Genomic DNA, 25,043 nt, shown 5'->3' with positions numbered 1-25,043 from the left:
ATTCATCATTCTCATCATCATCAATGCTGGTCAAAGGTCTCCACCAAAGATCTCCATGACAATCGGTCCTGCGCTGCCCTCACCCAACTTATTCCGGTGATCTTGGCCAGATCATCGGTCCATCTAGAGGGGCCTGCCAACACTATGTCTCGATCTATCGGTATGTCGGTGACTCTGATTCTCCTACGTATCTCGTCAGATTCTTTCTGATTCGATCTCGCAGGGTAACTCCGAGCATAGCCCTCCCCATTTCCCTCTGAGCGACCATGAGCTTAGATATAATAAAGTGGCTTGCTTGATTGCATTTTCACAAACATGCAATTTTTGCATGCAACAATGCAGTCTTTTATTATAAATTATATTTATTGATATTATAATTTTTTTAAACTTTACCCAAATTAAATTTTATTTTCTTGTCAAATATTTGAATGACGACACAATATAAAAATTAGAGATGGAAAGTAGTTACGAGCATATGGGATATTTCATTTTAAGATGTCCAACCTCGGGCTTCGTGTGATATGATAGGCTATTGTATCTCGGTACGCTACCCCATAGTTTTGTTGATGCATTGCGACTCAGATCAAAGTGATTCTATTATCAAAAATGATATCTATTAACATACCTGCGCGTTGCATAACTCCCATAAAAAATTAACTTAACGCGATTAGGGAATATACCTATAGTTCTATTGACACAATTGACGCATTTCCGACTCCTGCAATGGATAATGGATTATCTGTGTTCTAATAATGAATTACCCGTTTAAGTGGTTAATGTGCAAATATTATTGATTCGAGTATTACTACGGAACCAATCAACAAGGTTATCAATTTAATTAAAATTTTGTAATTTATAACTTAATCGAAATGCATCAGATCTGAGAAGCTCGTTCTTGTCTGATCTGATTCTTTTAACACGGATTATTATTATCTTGACCTGTAACGGTAACGGAATATTTGGAAAAGATTTTCAACCACTTTAAAATTTTAGTTTTTCATAAATTGATGGCAAAAAGAATAACATTGAAAGAATGTCAAAGCGAAGTTTTTTGACCTAAATTAATAACTGATAATAAAATCCTGGGCGGCAGTGCATTATAATAAGCAGGACAAATCACTTCCCTTCAGGTGATTTTTTTTTAATGATTGTAAGGGACGAGATCAGCAGGACCCTCAGCTGATTGTAATTGATACGCCGTGCCCATAAGAATGCAGTGCCACTCATGATTCTTGAAAACCGCAAAAATTCTGAGTGGCACTACATTTGCGCTCGTCAGGCCCTGTAGACATAAGATGTTAAGTTTGCCCAGTAATTTCAATAGCAATGCTTACACATTACTGCTTCACGGCAGAAATAGGCACCGTTGTGGTATCCATACAGTGTGCAAAGGAGCCTCAGGTGGAGGTGGCCACCTCCCTCCCAATGTCTTGCCCGCTCTTATCTTGCTATCATAAGAAAATCCACTATTAACGACCTCTTAGATCAATGGTTAGTGACAAATTGAATCTAGGGATTCCGGATTCGGATTCTGGTAGGTACAAATATCTGTACAATGGATGTGGACATTTGTGTTTTTGTGACAAGTCATTGATGTTTAAGTATACATTGAAATTTCGTTGACTGACATCCAAAGTACAGGCTTTTTAAATCATCAATGATTATTATATTATACATACGTGTAAATAATAATACAAAAGTACTTACATTAAATCTTATAATAAGATTTTCCTTCATAAAAACTATATCATAGAAGGTACTTAAGAATCCCATTTATCTGAAAAAGGGTACAATCGTACCGTAAAGAATGTTAAGAGAGATTTATTGCAAATATAAAACCCACTCGATATTATTTCCGATACAACAATTTTATATTAAAACGAAACATGAAATGTCGCATGCAATATAAGGGAAGAATACGACATTTTACGACGACAAGGGTGTGAAGTTGTAAGTCCTTGTGTTAAGGTAAATATCATGGATGTGCATCAGTTGTTCACACAACAAAAGCTGGATGAGCGTCGCCATTTTGGCTTACAGTCACTCACTTGTTGAGCCTAAGATTCAACTTCTATAAATGACAGTAAAAACGTGAATAGACCTAACTTTTTTTATTTGCTACTTGTTACTGTAGCATACTTAAATTGTATATTCAATAATTGATTTACCGAACGTTTTTAATAATTACTCTGCTTAATCCATATATGGGACGACATGTTGTTATTTTTAGATATTTAATTGTATAAATTTGACAAGAATGCGTTTTGAGATCGTGATTTGGAAATTATAATTGATATATAGAAATACAGATTTAGTGTTGAAAGACGTTTTTTTTATGATAATTAGGGACGAGACGCGGAGTTCGTTCAGCTGATGGTAATTAATACGCCCTGACCATTACAATGCAGTATCGCTCAGGATTCTTGAAAAACCCAAAAATTCTGAGTGGCACCACAATTGCGCTCGTCACCTTGAGACATAAGATGTTAAGTCTGATTTTCCCAGATATTTCACTAGCTACGGCGCCCTTCAGCCCGAAACACAGTAGTTTTTACAAATTACTGATTCACGGCAGAAATAGGCGCTGTTGTGGTACCCATAACCTAGCCGGCATCCTATGCAAAGGAGCCTCCCACTGGCATTAAATTTGAAATCTAAACAATGTTAGGCACTGCGTCTACTGCCAGCGATGAATGAGGGGCGAATGGAGTTGCGATTCGGGCGGGGCGTTTGACTTAGTCGTATGGAGAGTATTTCTTAGAAAACTATCAATGCCAGCTCTTGCTGTTTCGATATACAAGTGGGAGAATGCTCGCCGATACTAAGAAACGATTGGCATTTTATTTGTGTGACTGTTTTATTCACACCAGATCTATACGATCTTGTACCTAAATCGCATATTGTATATTGCGGCTTACGTATGCTCACGGTTTTATTAATTGGTTCGTACGAAAGCAGCAAGACGATCGCGCGTGCTCATGTCATCATTAATAAATTATTTATCAACATAATCAATTTAATAGAATTATCTAACAACTCGAGTGTTTATTTTACTACAGTACGATCAAGTAGAAATTTATCAAGCATTTATCAATTATCATGAAAAGAGTGTAGTGTTAATCAACGGCCCCACAGGGTCTATATTTATTGTATGTTTCGTGAGAGAGAACTTAGTTAATAGTTGCTGGCTTTCTGGCTAGCGATGGAACAAGTGCCTTAAATGAAAGATCGCATATTGAAATCAGCCGTGAATATATAATTTATTAGTAGGGTATTGGTATGTATTATTTTCACTGCTTTTAAGACTGACTTAAGAGACAACCATATACTTGACTGCTACTCAAATACTATATTTATACTCTGGTTCAGCAATACGCAGTTTAAATGTATCATTTTCTAATCTTGATGACTCTTTGACTACATCAAGTAGTTTATTAATTATATTGACTTCATTACCTAGCATCTTTGTACAGATGTAGGTATAGCAGATAGGTGTAGCGGATTCACTTTAAGACGATATAGTAAAATCTCCTACATCTTTAGGAAGAAGTTAGCGATAGGGCGTCGTCACACTTATAAATAAAATGATGATAAAAATGTTTCAAACATTTTAATTTCACAATGCTAATTTCATTGCTAGTGAAGGAGATAGCTTCGTGCTCATAGATATAAATATAATATTAATGTTAAGACGTTTATGACGCATTTCATTATTGGTAACGCGGCTGGCTTATTAAAAATCGTCTAACGTGCCAAAAGAACTTACCACTTTAATTATTTAGATCGATGTAATAGCGTTACATAAAACAACGGGCTGGAATGATATATTCTAAAATTTCCCTCATTCGGCCGAGCCAAATTTACCCGAATTATTGTTAAATAAACGAGCATGACAGTTCAGTCTCATTCAACAGCCTCAAAATAAAGTGCTGAACGTCCGCCTAAAGAAGTTTTCACCTCAAAAATAGTATATTATCTAGAATATCTGTCAAATTCAACTCGGGTACAAGTTAGGCGGCTGTTATTGTATTATACCTTTAATAATATACAATGCACAATCATACAAAAGTGATAAGTTCCAAATTCAAATTTTTTTGTTTATTTTTAATTGTAACAGTATTTATGGCCAGATTAAGTATAATATAGAGAGATTCAATCCTGGTTCAAGTTAGGCGGATGTTATAGTATAGCTTCTATAATATACGCATTTTAACAAAAATATACCAATAATTATCTTGTTAGCTATAGCTTACGACATGATTGTCATTACTTAAAAGTTGTGCCATAAAATCACTTCTAGTTGAATTGAAAAAAAAGCTATAATTATTACTTTCGGTTGTAAATATGTAATATTTTATTAGAACACATAGAACGCCTCATAATGGAAAGCCACTACCGTAAATAGTTATTATTTTAACCTAGCTGAATATAATCCCATATCGTAAATCTTGTATAAACGTTAAGCCTTCACGAGACTTAGGAATGTTAGGATTGCAGCCAGTTTGCTCCTTTGTTGAGCTTTGTGATAATATTATTATAACAATTCCAAATTATACGATTAACAAGAGCAGCGTACACACTTTGAATAGCCTGACAAATTCTTGAGGATCCTTAGCTAAATTTTCGTAGCATCCAGGGATAACTATGTGTCGAAGAATGTCGTGTTAGTGCCAAGAATGGAGTTCCTAAGAAGCTTTGGGGTTTTACCTCACTCGGCTCGTAAACACTTATGACATAATTATGTTTAATTATAATAAATAAACACCTACGTTTTTATATGAATAATTCAATATATTCAAAGTTAAGTATTGGTTTTTCTGCTATATACTTATAAGGTTATTAGTTTGTTTCTAACTATTTGAGTAAACTAGTAGTAGACTAGTAACTATAGAGTTTCTTGCGCCCATTCTTCTCAGGTCTGAGGCAGTCTCTTTTGAATGGTTGGTAGTTTTTGATGTTCAATAAGTGATTTTCAATCCTATTTTGAATAAAAATATTTGAATTTGAATATTAAGTTACTTAGTTATTAGGCCTATTTCTGCCGTGAAGCAGTAATATGTAAACTTTACTATGTTTCGGTCTGAAGGGCGCCGTAGCTAGTGAAATTACTGGGCAAATGTGACTTAACATCTTTTGTCTCAAGGTGACGAGCGCAATTGTAGAGCCGCTCAGATTTTTTGGGTTTTTCAAGAATCCTGAGCGGCACTGCACTGTAATGGGCAGGGTGTATCAATTACCATCAGCTAAACGTACTGCTCGTCTCGTCCCGTATTTTCATAAAAATAAATAAATACCTATTCGTGCAATGTTATCCTGCACTCAAAATAAACTTTACGTACTTAAAATTCTATGATGCTATTAGAGCGTTTGCACATTATAAGTTGAAAAATGATATTACAAGAATTAATAAGCCAGGTAAATATTATTATAACATACAATAACAATATTAGAACAATTTAAGACAACCTAGCAATTACACGGTGAACGTGTTCACACATAGATATTTTAAGACTGTTTTACGACTGATTTGCTGATTTGTTTCTAATGAACAATATCACGGCCATCCTAACTCAAATAATGATATTTCAGATTCATAATTTAGATTCATATTTCACTATCACTAATTATTTGAGGGGAGTATTATAACGTGATATTAAATAATATTTGAATTGGATTGTATAATGGCGTCGTTGTTCATCAGTCACATTAAAGTGCATCGTATTTTAAAGCCTCATTCTGTGAATATTGTAGATAAAATTAACCTTTAAAATCTATAGTCAAGTGTAACTCGTTTGTTTCAGGGTAATAGTCAAAGTTAAAGAAATTATATTCAAATACGCTTAAACATAAGCAGTTTGGAATCGTCATTATAAATAAAACATTTGAATTTTTTAATTTTTTTTCATGATACTAAGGGACGAGACGTGCAGGATATACAGCTGATGTTAATTGTTATGCCCTACCCATACAGTGCCGCTCAGGATTCTGGAAAAACCCAAAAATAATGAGTGGCACTACAATTGCGCTTGGTACCTTGAAACATACGATATTACGTCTCATTTGCCCAGTAATTCCACTAGATACGGCGTCCTTCAGAGAGAAACATAATAATGTTTACATATTACTGCTTTACGGCAGATCGTCATTTTGGTACCCATAATCTATACAAATGATTTAAGTTTTCTTTAATGTTAATTCCACCAATATTTGTTTTTAAAACAATTCTGGCACGAGACTCAAATCGTGCCAGATTTTGGCGAGACAACACGTCCTGAGGATGCCTCGTGTAGAGGCGAAACACGTGTCGAATTGTTTAAAAACAAATATTGGCGGAATTAACACTAAAGAAAACTTAAATCATTTGTATAATTATGGATTTCCGCAAAGTAACGCCTACTTCAATATTTTTTTTTACCCATAATCTAGTCAAAAAAATAAACAATGGAAGTAATATTTGGCAGGGAATCTCTTAACCTTTAGTGTTTTTATTTTATTTTTCATTTAACCAATAAAGCCCCAATCCTTACAGAGTCACCTATTCCGATAGAGGCAGAGACAGAGAATCCTAGTGTGAGGCCAAAATACTTGTAAAAATAAATTTATCTACTTTGTACCAATGTATACTTTGTAACCGATATTATGGAACAACTATGTAACTAACGTGGTACCAAATAAATAATCTTATCTTAAATTATCTTAGAGGCTTGACTTTAAGTTTTTAATTTAACATAAACATAAATCTAAGAGTTAGACCGGCAACGCTCCTGTGATTCCTCTGGTGTTGCAAGAGAATGTGGGTGGCGAGAAATGGTAGAGAATGGTGGTGAATGGTGGTGATCACTTAACACCAGGTGACCCGTACGCTCGTTTTTCCTCCTTTTTCCATAAAAAAATGGTTGACTTAGAGTGTTGCGGATGTCCATGGGCGGGTGGAATTCCAATAACCACCGCATAAGCCTTTTTCCCAATCGGCCTCCTCTGATATACAAACAAACATGAGAAATGCAGTGAAATTATATTTTGATAGTTCTTCCGAGATTTTTGAAATAAATCACATGTTTTATACACACAGCTATCAAATGGCACATAAAATTTTAAAATAAATACGGTTAGAAAAAAAATTGTGTGAGCATATCTATTTAAAGCTGTATTATATGCATACAGACACAACATTCTCGTACAATATAGCTGGAAAGCATACAGTTTTACAAGAAGGAAGCCGATTTGGCTTGCATTCTCCACTAAGTATTTGCATAATTCATGTAACGCGCTGCTTGTTGCTACAAAAATTTACACAGTAATGCACAAGCGAAACTAAATATTACCAAGCTATTTTGCAGGAGTCCGCATCGAAGGATTTGTTTGCATAAAATGTTTACCTATCGATATTTAAGCTATGCTACGTTATTCCAATATATTTGTTTAGAACTAACTGGAACTCTTCTACAAAATTTGTTGAGAGTTTACAATGAGGCTATCGATTTTACAGAGTATAGTTGTATGAGTGAATGTTCTATTTACTTAATGCAAAATAAACCAAAATCATTTTCAACGAAAATTATTTAATAAAAGGCTTGCATATTGCCTTTATTTATTTACGGTATGTGTGGATGTATCTACTGTACTCAATAGCTCTTGTGTTTTTAAATAATAATTTACTTTTTGACTTACTCGTGTAATCCATTTAGTTTTTGACGTTTGAGTATTTCTGTTGTTAATTAAAAATTAGAACTTTTAATACCTAATCTGTTTTCAAAAGAGCAACCTTAGAGTTTCTTGCTTGTTCTTCTCTAAGGAAATCTACCTTCAGTATGAGCTGTGTCAAAAAATGACATGATTGAAGTGTAACATGTGTGTTCCTATGAAATAAAATATTTTTGATTTTAATTATGATTAACGCTTCATGTAATTTACATCTGATAGCACCTCGGGAAAAAATTGTACGTGGAATTAAGTTTCTTGAGAGCCACACTCTGGAAGTATGCCACGCAACTGGATGGTGATGCTCTGGTTTGGGAATTATTACGGTTAAAATGCTATCGGGTATCCCCAAGAGCAGAAACAAAACATCAATATATGCGATGCCCGACATTAAAGTAACATGAGTGTCTTGTGTGTCTCCTCTCGCATTTATCACGGAGTGTGTTCCGAAGAGTTTTATTTGACCTGATTTCTGCCGCCAAATTCCCCCTTCACACGACACATGACACATTACAATATCATCCTCAACATCTGAAATTGAGACGTGTCTCCACAATGCGGTTTTCTAGGAACTTTCGTCCAGGTTCAACCAAGCTGTGGAGCGGGTATGTCGTATCAATTCTGAAATTTAGTGGCTGGCAGATGAGATGACCAAAGTAACTGTGTGAGGAAAAACCAGCTACTGGTATGAATTTCTCCGAATACTGCCAATTATATCTGCAATATAAGATGTAGAAAAACTTCTCATTACTACGCAACGCTAAATAATGGAGCTCTTTTAGATGAAATACTTAGTATTTTCAGAAGAGCAATTGACACAATTATTTGTAGATTGTGTGGTACGATTATGGACCCCTAAAAATTTAAGCAGCTTTTAGTGGCACGCAGGTAAATAACTTCAGCTTGTACTGGGTTGCACCAGAAATTAAATGAGATTAGCAATATGTAGCTTCATAGAGAGTACTCGAAACTGAATTTCAACTCAAGGATTTCAGGTGACTGAAGAAATAGCAATAAAAATGTACAAATAGCAATAAAAAAGATGTTTTTTTTTAATTTTACAATCACTAGTAGAATCCAAACCAATAATTTAGGTAAAACATTTCGAAGCTGAATAAAAAAATAACACCCACATGAAATAGTTAAGTTTGACCCCACCACTTTGACACGCCATTTTGCCGATATAGACTTTAGACACAAGATACTCCTTTAACGAGTATGTAATGAGTGTTAAATGTGTATTTTTTATAGTGTTATAGCTCAAAGCCAAGGTAAATGAGAGGATTTTTATGTCGATTAATTTTCATGCCAATGGCACAGACTTTTTATAAATATCTTTGATTTTACCAATGATTCATCGTTTCGTGAAACGAATAGAATTTACCAGGGAAAGTATCAACAATGTGAATTTATTACTTTTTCAAATGGAGAACCCAAACGAATGTACAACATAGGAATGAGCGCAATTAAAATTTTGTGTAGCTGAGCTGAAGCATGGAAACAAAAGTTGGACAAAGTTAGGTATGAAATGTTGCTAAAATTATAACTTGCGAATATTCACATGGGAATGTGACCCATTCAGAGGGGCCGACGTTCAGAGCGCTGTACTTGCGAGGAATGTTATCAAAGCATGCCCCTGTCATGTATTCACTTATTCTCGGGAATACTTCCCGCCGGGATAGATGTGTACTATTTGTTATTTGCTTAGAAAAATATAACAAAACTGAGCTATGTATTCTCATGCATCTTCAAGAATTAAATATTTTAATTTTAGTCATATAACCATGTACCTATCATATTTCACCAGTGGGGGACTCCTTTGCACAGGATGCCAGCGAGATTATGGTTACCACAACGGCACCTACTTCTGCCGGGAAGCAGTAATGTGTAAGCATTACTGTATTTCAGTTTGAAGGGTGCCGTAGCTAGTGAAATCACTGGGCAAATGCGACTTAACTTCTTATGTCTCAAGGTGATGAGCGCAGTTATAGTGCCGCTCAGAATTTTTGAGTTTTTCTTTTTTTAAATGAAACGTCAAGTATTAAATTTAATTTATGTAAATTACGAAATTTATATGACAACATAATTTAAACTAGTTATAAACAAAATATATAGATATTTGTAATAAATATATATTTAATAGTGTTCAAGCGATAATAGTAAGTGTACCTGTGATCATACATCGTACGTAGCTAATACCGATAGGTTTACTCCAAGCATTTTCTTTTATGAAAATAAGGGACGCGACGAGCAGGACGTTCAGCTAATGGTTATTGATATGCCCTGTCCATAACAATGAAGTGCCGCTCAGGATTCTTGAAAAACTCATAATAGAACTTACAATTGGGTAAAATAAGTTGGTTATAATTGGTAAAAGGTACCTATCAACCTGTGTTTAGACACAAATTTAAACAGCAGTGGGAGACTCCTTTGCACAGGAAGCCGGCTAGATTATGGTACCACAACGGCGCCTGTTTCTGCCGTGAAGCAGTATTTTGTAAATATACCTGTGTGTCGGTCTGAAGGGCACCGTAGCTAGTGAAATTACTGGGCAAATGAGACTTAACATCTTACGTCTCAAGGTGACGAGCGCAGTTGTAGTGCGGCTCAGAATTTTTGGGTTTTTCAAGAATCCTGAGCGGCGCTGCATTGTTACGGACAGGGCATATCAATAACCATCAGCTGAACGTGCTGCTCGCCTCGTCCCTTATTGTCATAAAAATCGATTTAAGTGAAGATTTTACTTAATCAACTGCAAAATTGTGTGCAATTTGAACTGTCTCAGCAGCATTTCAATGAAATATCCAATAATAATCGTTTTAACTGAAGTTTGACACGTTTCAAATGTTGTCGCTTCAACTCTCTTGTTCAATAAAATTCGACACGTCTGAACTTTCACCTTTCATCTATATGACGTTTACACGTGACATCTCAATTTTCTCGAGTTTTGTTATTTGTTATGGGCTAAGATAATTTATAATATCCGGACGACCAACCTTGCTAGGATTTTTAATAATATACAAAACATGAACAATAAAAACTAATAGGACATCTGGATTTGAACCGGGGTCCTCTGCTTTCCGGATCACCCAATGTACCATCTGAGCTATTACAGTCTTGTATATAGTGGCGATTTTTTTTAATTGAAACCTAGCTAGATCGATTTATCGCCCCGAAATCACCTGTAGACTACATTTTATGAAAATCGTTGCAGCCATTTCCGAGATTGAGATTATAAATATAATATATAAGAGCAATATAATATAATATATATATATATATATACATATTGCTTGTTTAAAGATATAAGATATCTAGATAGAGCATCTTGCCGCTGGACAACCGATGAAAACAGGCCAGGTTAATTACTGTAGACAAGTTACATCTTACACTGGTAATTTATATGTGACTTTGTGTTAGATTGCGTGCATTGCTCAAATTAGAAGTTACTGTCAAACCTCACAGTCTTATATACTATCTAAGGTTATATGTTATTGCCACTTTGAATATCAATCTTTTCAAAATAAAATTATCATCACAATTTTCTAATTGCTTCAAGTAAAACCTTAGTTTACGGATTGGTGTCCGCTGCGCTACAACTAGATACCGCAGGCGAAGTCGCAAAGTGCAGCTACTAATAGTACGCCCAAGTGGGCGAACTCGAGCCAGTCTCGAACAATGTGTCACGGTGACGTACCTGCTAAAATACGGGTTGAGTAGTAAAAGTTTGTAAAAATAACACTATATAATAGTCATTGAGTGTCAAGATGCCACGCACACACGCATCTAATAGATACCGTAATAAAAAAGCTATTATTCTGAGGTAGTGCGGTATTTAGTTGGAGCGCAGCGGAGACTAATCCTTAATCTAAGAGTAAAACATCACAAATATTTATTACACACATAATACATTCTTCACTTTCCGCCATCTTGGCTTTCTTAAATGATTTTATACAAACCATTTGAACGGGTTCATTCAAATTAGTTTTCAATTTTTTGTTGAAGGTTAAATGTACGTCAACTAGTTGAACCATGTGAACTCGTACTTTTAGATAATTCTTCTTAGTCGTACGTTCTTGATAGAGCCATGTTTGTAGATCGCGTGTTAAGGCGAAGGGTAAACAGAAAACATGCAAACAAGGTGTTTTTAGACAAGTTTTGTGGTGAAAATATAGGATTTGGAGCTATGAACACTACTTTATCCTGTTACACATACCCTTGAGTCTTACTTGTAGGTAACTAATGCTTATTGTTGGTTAAAGTTAGTACTCCAGAGCTATTATGAACTACCAGTTTTCTTTGCAGTTAAACAAGTTTTATCGGCATCATGCATTTGTTTAGTATACTACTATCATAAAAATTGTTCTTATAGACTTTACTTTTTTATGTAGGTACATTTATTCAGATTAGTAATCAATAATGAGGATTGTAAGCAATTAAGCAGTTTGCGCCTGTTAAAATGCTACATTTTCGACCCAAAAATATTGAAAATATTGGCTTTGTTACATAGGAGCCGTGAACTCATATCGCTCAAGGTCGCCGGCATTTAGTGTCGCCTTAAATCGTCGCCACTCCTTGCGTAATACTGCCCTTCTGGATCCGGACAATAAAACGTCGTCTGTATAAAACTGTTTTCATTTAGTCAATCTATCTCATGGGTGATCTGCTTCGTGGTATAGTGGACAATAGTCGGAGCATGATGTTGAGTTTTTGGAGTATGCACAGGTTAGTCCAACCTTTTTTCTCCAAAAACACATCCTTAGTTCCTGTATGGTCCAGGTCACTGCCATGTAGAAGAAAATTTGGATCTCACACTCGTAAGACTCGGGTTAAGTTGGCTTTTGTCACGTTGCAGTTTAACCAGTTTTTTTTAAGTCCATCCATTGCAGATCTAGAAATTACAATACCGCGTCGACGCATCGCCTATTTCATGTTTCAATGCTCCAAGTTAATGTATGAATAAACCACATAACAGTTCGCATTTTTGTGATTTATAAGATGCTTTGGATAGAACTTATATTACTAACATCGATATACATGGTCAATATTATTGAATTCAAGAAAATATATTTTCTTACAAACACAAATCATTTATTAGAACATAGATGACTTTGTCGACTTAGGGCTATATTCAAATGTAAATCCACAGCGTAAAACAATTATTTTTTTATTTATTTATTGAAAAGATCAACAGCATAAATGTTACAAATGAGTCTTAAAAAATAGTGTACATAAAATAGCCAATTACAGATCTCTCTATATAAGAAAAAAATCAACTAATGAGTTTTCAACTTAAATTACTTTAAGTTATAAACAAAAAAATCAACTTATGAATTTCAACTTAATTAACTTTAACATAATAATATGTATAGTTTAAACATTATAAGAACAATATCATGCGTATGAATGCGAATTTAATATATATATCTATTACTATATTATGTTATAATCGATTATAGTGTTTAATTTATGTTTGGATGTGTATGTGTGCGTGTAGTGTGTGTTAGTGTATATGTGAATATAGAAATGTGATATTTAGAATTCTAAATGCCAGTAGAAATACCATCACGTTGTCAATACAATAACGCTATTTTAGTATTATCCCCTCTAACGAAACACATACCCCAGGGACCATAACTCATTCACGGACTTTAGAATATGCAACAGAAGACATGCGACTTATTTACCAGTTCGTTGGATATAAATAACTTCTATGTCAGTTCACGTTTCGAATTTGAGACTTCGCCGCGCAATTGTGAATCGAATTGGTGATAACACTTTCTGTGCTTTGAATAGAATACATTATTTGAATATTACATTAATGTTTTGGAATATAAAATAAAAAAGAATAGAAGTGAAAACTTGAACAATTACGTATGCATTTTTTTAATCGTCAGGAGACATTTTAATGTGCACGAAATACTTTTAACTGAAGTGTCATTGGTAACAGTAATGATATCAAAAAAATCCCAACACACACCTATAGGTATGTACGCCCGTACATACATTATATTATATGTACCTAAATACTTACATACAGAGGTAAAGGTAACGTTAACAGTTAATGAATTCAATGGTTCTTCTCATCTCAAAAAATGGCCAAAGTGACTATAGAAGTTTTTACTTGAAATAAATTAATATCTGTATAACTTAATCAAATCAAAATCACTTTGCTTATCTAGATCAAGGTAATTAGATATCATAAAGAATGTTCATCTATATATATTCCACGTATCATTATTTTTTTTTCGGCTTAACAAACAATGATACAACGATTCCTTAATAATTGCAATATTTTATAATAAAATTATAACATAATAATTAATTTGAAAATCCAAAAAAACTTCTTACGTCAAGGATTTAATTTTTTCACTTTTTTAGTAGACTGACTGCATAATTCTTGGAAACACTTTCCTTACAACAATTGTGTTAACTATACAACATTTAAATGAAATAAAATAAATAAAACACTTTTCTATTACATATTCGAAGCCTTCTAGAAACCCCAAACAGCCTCCAGAAGGAATTAATATACGACATTTATATAAATACATTATTTCTTGAATGTTTCTAGCATTTCCTTTACTTCTCGGATACCAAAACTCAATTAAATAGTACATATCTTTCCGTGGAATATGATCCGTATCATTATACGCGTGACTTCTCCAGCCGAATGTAATCGACTGATCTTTGATCGTGTTTACTTTTCCCTATTTACTCCACTTACTCGATTACATTTATTTTCTCTGATGTCCTTTCAAAAGTTAGGATACCTTATTTATTAAGTCATTGAACGGATCATCTACAAATAAAGGCATAATAGTAGTTGCCAAGGCTAGAAAAAGGCTTAAAATTAAGCGATTATTAGCGGTTTCAATCGGTTTGTGTCTATTATGCTGGGTCGTCTCAGTCCCTCAAATATGTGCGAAGGGACCGATGGCTGGTCCATGCATCAACTCGTGAACGAGTGCAGTTTGTGGCGCCAGGTCGACTTGTTATAGTTAATAAATCATTGTATTTGTTGGATGCGATTGCTTACTATGACAGTAATCACGACTGTCATGTTCACGAAGAATCCTTACTCAAAAATAAATTCAAGCTCTAAAGGTTGAGGCATCCAATATACTATAATTTATATTTATACAATTTGTTCTTGATTACGTCTTATTTAATATTTGATATTTAAAACGCTTTTAATCTTGAACACGATTCATATTGGATGCACCTTACAAACTAATTTGTTATGTATATTCCAGCCTGTATGAAATACTGAAGTGATTGAAAACAGTGGCCATTGAGTTTCTTGTATGTTCTTCTCACGAGCTCTACCTTTTCCGAAAGAAATATTTATAGTCATCATTCAAAAGCGCTTAGTTAAAGCCAAATTGAATAAAGTTTATTTGACTTTGAGTATGTTATTTGGAATGTAAACATTATGCTAGTTATTTTTAAGCCGTTATTTTCTGGATTATTTTATAAAAGAACGAGTGTAACAAGCAAAAGGTATGCTTGTTTCCAGCTGTATTGATGAATATATCTAAGTAAATAGAATAAAAATTAAAACTGTGCTCTGACGAAAATTATAAACTTAAATAATCTAAGAGCACGTAAAATTTCGGATAAAGGTCAGCGTTCTGCATTATTCAATATTAGATAGTTACCATATTATAATATTGGAGAAATAATATTTTTTTTTGTTTTTGAACTCATTTCACATCCAATAGTACAAATAACAATATCTTTCAAAACTAACTATTCTTAGTAAACATGCTCTTTATACTAGAATCGAATTATACGCTTTAGATTTAATATAAATAAAATTATCAAGTTTGGGAGGATTTAATAAATATCGTCAATTGTAAACACTGCTAAGTCATAAGTGAATACGGCATTTTAGACGCTATATCACATAATATCTTCATATTTTAAGCAAAGCTTTTTAATTTTTAATGCGTCGAAGTAATTTCTGGCCTTAAACTCGGAGTCTCTATCTCGGAATCTAGTTGAAATACATTTAATAGACACAGTGTATTAAGTGCTTCATCGTTTAATAGTAATACTCCATTACTAGTCAATTTTTATTTTTCTTTTCAGTTTCAGAGTTTTAAATAGAATGCATATTAGAGATGTATGTGTTCGTTTTTTCACTATCCAAACTCAACTAAATTTGACGTCTTTTTAGAAATAACTCAGAACCAAAAAGTTTAAGATCCTTTTCTCTCTATAAAAGTATTCGTAAACAAACATTATTTCCTGCCAATACGTGTCCCAATTATGACGCTTTCGCTATGCATGTGATAGTAACATCTGTTCCTTTTTAATGTATATAATTATTGGTTAAGCCTGAAAAGGCTCCATTAATTTGGTAAATATTTCTTAGTCATGTATTCGGCTAAGGGTTTTGTTCTTTATAATTACTTTTAGGTATCTTTATTAGCTACTTAGCATTAATTTATTACTTTCCCTCCGCTTAAGCATAGAGTAGCAAGCTAAGAGTTGCAGGAAATTACTTGGCTAGAGATTAACGGTTAAATAGGTACTTACTGCAGGTTTTAGTGCATAAAATGTAATAAAAGAGAACTATATTGTAAATAATCAGTGTAGTAGTAGATATTTTACTACGATATGAGATGTTCGTAGCACGGCGTAGCAAGACGTAGCAATCTTGGCAAATGTAAACAATCCGAAATAGTAACGAGAAAATGGAGTTATGTCTCTTATAATTTTACTCTTTTAATACAGTACAATATTTTAATATAAATTAATTAAAATTATACCAAATAAATATTTTTAGACCAAATAAATATTTTTATGAAACATGTTCGTGTGACGAGACGAACAGGACGTTCAGTTAATGGTAATTGATAAGCCCTGTCCATTACAATGCAGTGCCGCTCTGGATTCTTGAAAATTCAAAAAATTCTGATCAGCACTACAATTGCACTCGTCTTCCTGAGGCATAAGTCTTGTTTGCCAAGTAATTTCACTAGCCCCTTCAGAGCAAAACACAGCAATGCTTATACTTACATTACTGCTTCAAGTTAGAAATAGGCGCCGGCACCCTGTGCAAAGGAGCTTCCCACAGGTAAAATTTGACCTGGCAGTGAAGCTGAAAGGTATCCTCTGGAAGCATCCAACCTTTTTAATGAAACCATGTATCCTAGCCATTTGGGGACTGGGAATTATCGAGAGATTTACCTTTACTAATACAAAAAGCGTAAAATATTTTTTTTTTATTAAATGTCTTAATTATTGTTTTAATATACTATATAATATAAAAACAGGTGTATAGTTAAGACCACAAGACTTAAGTGATAACTTTATCAAGGCAAAACTAGCAATAATGTTATAAGAATTTATAGGTATATTCTTAGAAAATGATAAAGGTCCTAGGCAAATGAACATTTCTGAAAACATTAAACAATATTCTTACTACTACGCGATGTATAATATGTGACATCTTAATGAAAATCTTGCGTATTATTTACGAATAGGCCATATTTTTAAGAGAAATTTAACCTAGCAATAACTAATAATAATTACAGTACAAAATCGATTGCCCATATTCATGAAATCTGACACCAAGACCTTAAATATATTTCTATACAATATTAATGGTGTATATGATTCTGTCCACTTTCTCTTTGTATAAGGTATATCAATACCAGTATATTTTTATTAGTATTAGTTTAAAGGTTTTTTTTTGTTATTTCAAGAAACCGTTGGCATATACCTCGTAAGTGTATCTTGACCATCGTATTGCACGCATTATTCTATGCCACTGGAATTTGGAGGCAAGCCTACTTTACTGTTCCTGTCGTCAACTAAACCAATTCCAATCAAATCAATCAGTCACTTTATTCATGTAGGTCACGGAAATGACACTTATGAATGTCAAAATATTACGTTTCTCTTTAAATTTACCGCTACTTCGTAAAGGGTTGAGCTAATGAGAAGAAGTGGCCAGAAACTTATTGCCACACTTTTAAATCAACATTTACAAGTTAATCGTCAACTTATAAATGATCAAAGATTGGAACTTGTGGACACTACGGTCTTCTTGGGTATCACGTAAGGTAAAAAGCTTCAGTGGGGTCCACATATTGCCCATCTAGCAGATAGACTCAGCTCTGCGGCATATACAGTTAGAAAGATTAGAGAGGCCACGAATGTTGCGACCGCTAGATTAGTGTACTTCAGTTATTTTCACAGCATCATGACGTACGGCATTTTACTATGGGGTCATGCTGCTGACATTGATATGGTGTTTGCTCTGCAAAAGAGAGCTGTTCGTGCTATATAACAGCTTGGTTATAGACAGTCTCTCAAAGAAATAAATATTATGACTGTTCATTGTCAGTACATTTATGAAAATTTTATATACGTTCACAAAAATCGTCACCTTCTTGCTCTTAATAGTGATTTTCATTATTATAACACTAGAAATAAGGGATTGCTTATAACTTATCCTACTAGGCTTCATAAGATACATAATAGCTTTAAGGGTAAATGTATACACTTTTATAATAAAATCCCAGCCACTGTTCAGGCATTATCTATAAATAAATTAAAATGTTTTATAAAAAAATGACTCTGTCGTAAATCCTATTACTCCACAGGTAGAATATCTAAGTGATCGGACAGACTAGACTGTTATTATTTTATAGCGATAGAAATGACTGTACGATATTGTATATTTTTATTGAAAAGAGCGCAAAAAAAAGAATGCTGGGAGAGTTTCTCTCCCAGAGCACCATTTGTTTCCGAAGCGGCAGTAGTATCTAGTAGTTATTAAAAATGACATCAAAAAGAATTCTAAAGGAATCAATTTTGAGAAAATAAATGCCTTTTATGCCTTTTAAGTCTGCCTTTTTACAAATCATTTCAATAACAATAATATAATTAAAACAAATCTTATAACTATATTTACAATACAACGACTACATAAAATTAAAACTATCATTACCTGGAAGAGTACCAAGAATACTGGCAGCATTACCCCGTTGGATAGCAAGGCTGATCCGTTGACCGAAATAGCTGCCAGCGCTTGGGTTTCCAGTAGCCTTATTGAGGCGCGATGATAGTATTTTGAACATTCTCCGCGCCTCTGGGCCCCACGGGCCAAGTGTCTCGACACCAAACGGCACAAAGATGTATGACTCACTGAGACCAACATATTTGCGACGCTTGCTGTCTTCGGCAGTCGAAGCAGCAGCACCAGCACCAACTGACGTAACATGGACATGAGAAGGAGCCAGAGTGTCGACGCAAGTAGCATCCCACACCAGCGCCCTTCCCCGTGCCCAAGCCACCAGCGTCATTCCATCAGGACGCTTGCCATCGCGGCGGGTAATACCATTTGGCTCTAAAACAGCTGGTATATTAAGAGCGGCAAATGCCCTGCGGATGACTTCATTAATGCTGGCGTGACGACTGATACGGCCTGCCGATTTTAGGCAGGATAACCCGTGGCGTCCAAGAGCAACTACCTGAACGCCACATCTACATTGATGTGGTTCATTCAGTTTTATACCTAGCCGGAGTGATACGCATATTGACAATGTCATATTGTCAAGTAGCGTTCCAATCGGCGCAGAAGGCAAGGCTTGTAACCAAAAGCCCGACTCATTTTGTGTCACGGCCAAAAGACGAGCACGCTCTGCTATGTCAGTAGATGAGATCAATAGATCATCAAAGGCTGACTTACAAAGAAGTGCGTCCCATGCTTTTTGACACTTTAAATCGTCTGGAAAATTTTGAATGTTTGCAATATTTAGCCAAGCATTGTTAGCTTCGTTCAAATACACAATCTCTGAGTTACCTGGTACATGATTTACAATTCTAGTAACCAAAGGCTGCGCACTATGAACTGAAGATAGAAATGCTGGTAAGGCAACGCCCGAAACTTTGCGAGTACCCAAACCACCAAACCGTATCGGTAAAGAGGCTTGAGACCATGCACGATCTGTAAACGCGCAATTCAAAATGGTTTCTAAAATATTTTTAAGTGAAATATCAATCACATCAAGCAAATTTGGAAATTTCCATAACGGGCTAGACCTTAAGAGGTACGTAAATTTTGGAACAAATAAACAAGACCGAATAATAGTTAAGGCCATATGAGAATTAATTTTTAATAATCTGTCCGAAACATTATTAATTTTTTTAATGTGATCGTTTAAGATCGTTGGAATTGAAACAGGAAATAATGGAGCTCCAAGAAGGTCAAGTGAATTCTTATCCAAAACTTTAATATTGGGGGCCAGAACATTAAATTTATTGGTAATATCAACCCGGTCTGAAATTTGGAAATTTTCGCCGATAAAAAGCTCGCATTTTGAAAAATTTAACTCAAGGCCGATTGAGCTAAAACTTTCAATAACAATATATATAAAGTGGTGCAACAAAAATACTCAAACGTCAATATCTTAAACGAGTAACTCAAAAAAATAAATGTAAATGAATACAAATAAAAAGTCATTGAGAACAGAAGTTGCATCATCCACACACACCGTAAATAAATGAAGGTATATTATTAGCGATTATTAAATAAATATATTAATAATCATTTTGTCTTATCTTCTCTTCTCTAGATGGGTCACCTATCAGTAGTGATTCCACCAGACATAGCAGACAGTGATGGATCGGAAGCCAGTGCACCTGAAGGTGGTTCCGTGGAGCTCAGATGTACGGCGAGTGGTGTTCCTGAACCAACTGTATCTTGGAAGCGGCATGGAGGACGAAATATAGTTTTCCGTGATGACAACGGGAATGAAGAGAAAGGTATTTAATTAAAACATCCTTATCAGAAGCTTAGCATACCAATTGAGATATACTTATTGAATTTTGTTGTTTTAAACCGACTTCAAAATGGAGGAGGTTATCAATTCGTCGGTATTTATTTATCTTTGTTAGCTCAGAACAGACTGGGTGAACCGATATTGATAATAATTCTTTTTTATATAAAAACGCAATTATTTTTTTAGTAAAATGTAACCTAAAAGAAGTAATCAATATCTATTTTTCAATCAATAATTTGTATCTTATGTCTATGCCTAGTTACTGTCTGCTAAAACAATATAATATATATGTGGAAGGTTGGCTAGCAGCTAATAATTGAGGATTCACAATTTACTCTTTTTTCAAGCAGTTATCGAATCTCTTAAATATATTTATCTACCGATTTAAGTATCAAAAAACGATAATAATCTTATTGAATCTTATTTTGAATTACTACTGAATTACTGATTTGAGTAGGTATTATTTGAGAAGGAGTTTGATGGTGTCGGAACATCCATGTAAAAAATGACTAGTCAAAAAAATGTAGATGTCAATTGCGCAAAACGTTCCATTATTGCAAGATGACTTATCTATCTATCTATCTATATATACATAAAAATGAATTGCTGTTCGTTAGTCTCGCTAAATCTCGAGAACGGCTGGACCGATTTGGCTAATTTTGGTCTTGAATTATTTGTGGAAGTCCAGAGAAGGCTTAAAAGGTGAATAAATAGGAAAATGCTGCTAAATTAAATAAAAACAACAAATTTGTTTTTCCTTTGATGTGTCCATACATAATTTCTATGAGAGAATTTATTGACGCACGGTTTGACAGTTCTGCTGTGAAACAATTTCATTACGACAGCAGGGTGCATATTTTACGAAGTAATTTTTGATGTTATGATATATTATTGACAAAATCGTATAAAAACATTATGTTATTTATTATATACAGAACAACGTCTGTCGGGTCAACTAGTTTTTTAATAAATTATAATGATTTATTTCTTTTGACTCCCGTAATATCTTAGCGCCTCAATAATTTTTGTATAAACTTAAGTTTATAATTAATATAAACTTGTATTTGTACTTTGCTTCATAAGTTTTTAAATTATGTGGTTATATCTCGCCATCCTTCTTTATAAAGGTGTATCGATAAAAAGTAATTTGGACAATTTTCGAAAGTATTTGTGACAGACACAAAGTTATTTGGGCTTTTATATTGTATGTATCTCACGATTCGTTCTCAATATATAATTCAGATTCTTAATATTCACGAATTTCTAATTCAATTTCGCTACGAGCGATATAAATATTCCCTTATATTAAAAGCAAGACATAAAACATCGATTTTTCTTTGGATTCTATTCATATTGAAGAGATCCTGCTAAGTGGTAAAAAAGAAACAAGACTAATTTCGCATTCAAAGCCTGCTCGAGCAGACGCAGGTGGAAGCGCGGCTAAAACATTGAGGTTTTATGGGATTTATTAAGATATCGCTTTGAAATATTGGAAGTAATATTTGAAATGCGAAATAAATGTTGCGGCCTCTAAATGTTTCGCTTTTCTCAAATGGAGTCGTAATGAATATTTTTGTCATACTCGAGTGGGATATAGGATTCATTAAAATACAATATTCTATTCTTACACATTTATTTTCAGATTTGACATGAAACATTTAGACATGGACATTAATAAAAGATTTATATTTTGTGTTGAAAATAATTCATGATATCAATACAAATACAAAAATATTAATAAGAATGCTTGGAATAATGTCTGTTTGCTTTCAACAATGACAATTTATAAAAAAATTGTCATTTGTTAACCGACTTCAAAAGGAGAATTCGATTGTTTTTTTTATGTATGGACACCGATTACGCTGATATTTATGATCCGATTTTCGTTTTTTACTACCTAAGTCTTATCAATATGTAATCACTACAAATAATAATAATAATATTAAAGGTATTATAGGTTTGCATAAGAGTTGTTCAAATTTTAAATCTTTATAAAGTTATTTTATAGTTTTTAGTTTTTGATGTCGGTTTTTAGTAGGGACACATTCACACACAATCCAATTCATTGGTCAGATTGCAGTAAATTCACGGGCACCCGTTCGTATATAATTCAAGTTATGATTATTATTATTATATGTCAGTGAACAAATTAAAAGTTAGTCAAGAATCAGTTTTATATCGGGCGTGTAGCTGTTATTATGGGGTATTCAGCCATATATGTATATGTATGTTAGCCATATATATTTTATGAAAGACACATATTACAATACAAAATAAGTTATGTTTTCAGCCTTATTTCAGTTTCCCTGACGATTCAATACATTATGAGATGTTATAAAAATTATAATCGTGTTTTTATTTTTAAACATAATAAGAAGTAAAACTAAATAACTTATAAGTTAGGAGCCCTACTAGTGGCATATTATTTTTGGAAAATGTTAGTTTTATTTTATCTTATTAAAAAGAGGGCAAATGTAGTGATTTACAGGTATAAATCTAATTTAAAAGAAAACTTGAGAACCACACTAATTGTTATTAGTAGTTTTAGTGCATCAAATTTTGAAATTAAGAATTCTCGATTTTAAAAAATAATGATGTATTGCGTATGCTACTTCTATGACTCTGCTAAAAATTACTTCCCAACGTGCTAAAGAAATATTGTATTAAAATAAAATTTATGACATATATCAGTTAATTGGTGTTTCAGGAGCATGTGGGTGACGATGATCACTTAACCCCCGGTGACCCGTACGCTCGTTTGTCCTCCACTTCCATAAAGAAATATATTCATTTTAAAGCTTGATGTTTTCTGATTTACGCAAAACACAAGGAAATCATAAACAAGATTCATTTCCGAATAAATTTTCTTTTTAGAATTTCACGACACTTAAAACAACGCCAGGAAATTAAAAGAGAAAAATCGGACGAGGAGCATTTAGTAAACCTATTGTCGACTCAGTTGTTTATTGATGTCAGTGGCAGAAGGCCACCCGCAGGTTATAGTGACAAATTTAAGCGTTCCCTCTCGCTCTACATTGTAAAATTTTTCTTAAAAAATATTCATTGATTAGGCTCAACGTTTTGTTAAAGTTATCAAGTCTTAACCGACCAACAATATAAAATGATAACGTCTTATTAAACCATATTCTATAACTGTATTTTATAATTACCTGATCTTACCAATATTGAAAAAACGACGTTCAGCTGATGGTTAATGATACGCCCTACACATTACAACGCAGTGACGCACAGGATTACCGAAAAACCCAAAAATTCTGAGCACTACAATTGCGCTCGTCACCTTGAGACATGAGATGTTAAGTCTAATTTGCCCAGTAATTTCACTAGCTAAGGCGCCCACAGACCGAAACACAGTAATGTTGTGGTCGATATGAAATGAATGAGATTTTCGCGTATAGATATCAGTTAGCTTTTTTCAGAATTGCAATTTTCTACCGGATGTGTCTGTTAACGTTATTATTGACAAGGATTTTATGCCAGGTAAATAAGTAAGACTTTACACATACGATATATAGATGGAACTTGATGTACAACATGTATGCACTTGGAAGTCTTAAGACGGAATGAATTTGGAGAATCGAATCACAAGAACCTTATTTATTAAAAAAAAAATGACCATGGTCTATTTCTACATGTTTGTTTCCAGTGAACTCCAAAACTAATGATCGGATTTTAATGGGAGTAACTTCATGGAGTGCAGTTTAGTCCAACTTAAGAGATAGGATATTAATATTTGTTTTGTATGGACATGTTTTCTATGAGAGAATTTATTGACGCACGGTTTGACAGTTCTGCTGTGAAACAATTTGATTATAACAACAGAGAGCATATTTTACGAAATAATTCTTAATGTTATGAAATTTTATTGACAAATTAAAACAAAAGGTTTTTATTAATTATTATATACAGAACAATGTATGTCGTGTCAGCTAGTATTACTATATAAATATTTAAAAAAATACTAGGGTAACATAAACTCTTTCGGACCATATTGTACATATTACCTCGTCTCCTTCATTACTTCCTTTCTACTCATTGCATTATATTATATAAGTATTAAACCGTCATTCTCAGAGATAGTCATGAAATAGGAAACCGTTTTACATATCCTGTTGAATGTCGACCGTTTTATTTAACGAAGGTTATGAAAGGGTTGTTCGTTGTGATGAGAGCGGCAGTGCTTTTGTAGTGTAAAGGGAAAATTGGCGTGTATTAATTGCTGATGCCTAGCTAGCATCGCTTACTCAATTGGATTATTTTGTATTTTTATACAATAATGAAATTATTTCAAAGATGGCTCGTCTTAAAACAAATTTCGATTGCATGCTGTTTTTTTTACATTACCATAGTGTTTCATTTTTTTTTCTTACATAAAAAGGTATAAGAGGCATTTTTTTTTAAATATTTCTTTAGAATTCCTTTTGATGTAACTTCCAACACTACCACAGCTTCGGACACTAATAGCACTCTGAGATAAGAAAAAGAAGAAGCAGCTTTTTAAATTAAATATACAATATTCTA

General features: G+C 33.7%; 1 protein-coding gene across 1 annotated transcript in view; it reads left to right on the top strand.

The window, feature by feature from the left end:
- Positions 1–25,043, top strand: part of LOC126965789 (lachesin-like) — a 126,351-nt gene that overhangs the window by 87,055 nt on the left and 14,253 nt on the right. Inside the window, exon 5 of the mRNA XM_050809557.1 lies at positions 20,295–20,484. Coding sequence (XP_050665514.1) covers positions 20,295–20,484 — 190 coding nt within the window. The remainder of the gene's footprint in view (positions 1–20,294; positions 20,485–25,043) is intronic.

This window comes from Leptidea sinapis, chromosome 8 (assembly GCF_905404315.1).
Source record: "Leptidea sinapis chromosome 8, ilLepSina1.1, whole genome shotgun sequence".
Classification (NCBI taxonomy): domain Eukaryota; kingdom Metazoa; phylum Arthropoda; class Insecta; order Lepidoptera; family Pieridae; genus Leptidea; species Leptidea sinapis.
This window is presented reverse-complemented; position numbering and strand designations above follow the sequence as displayed.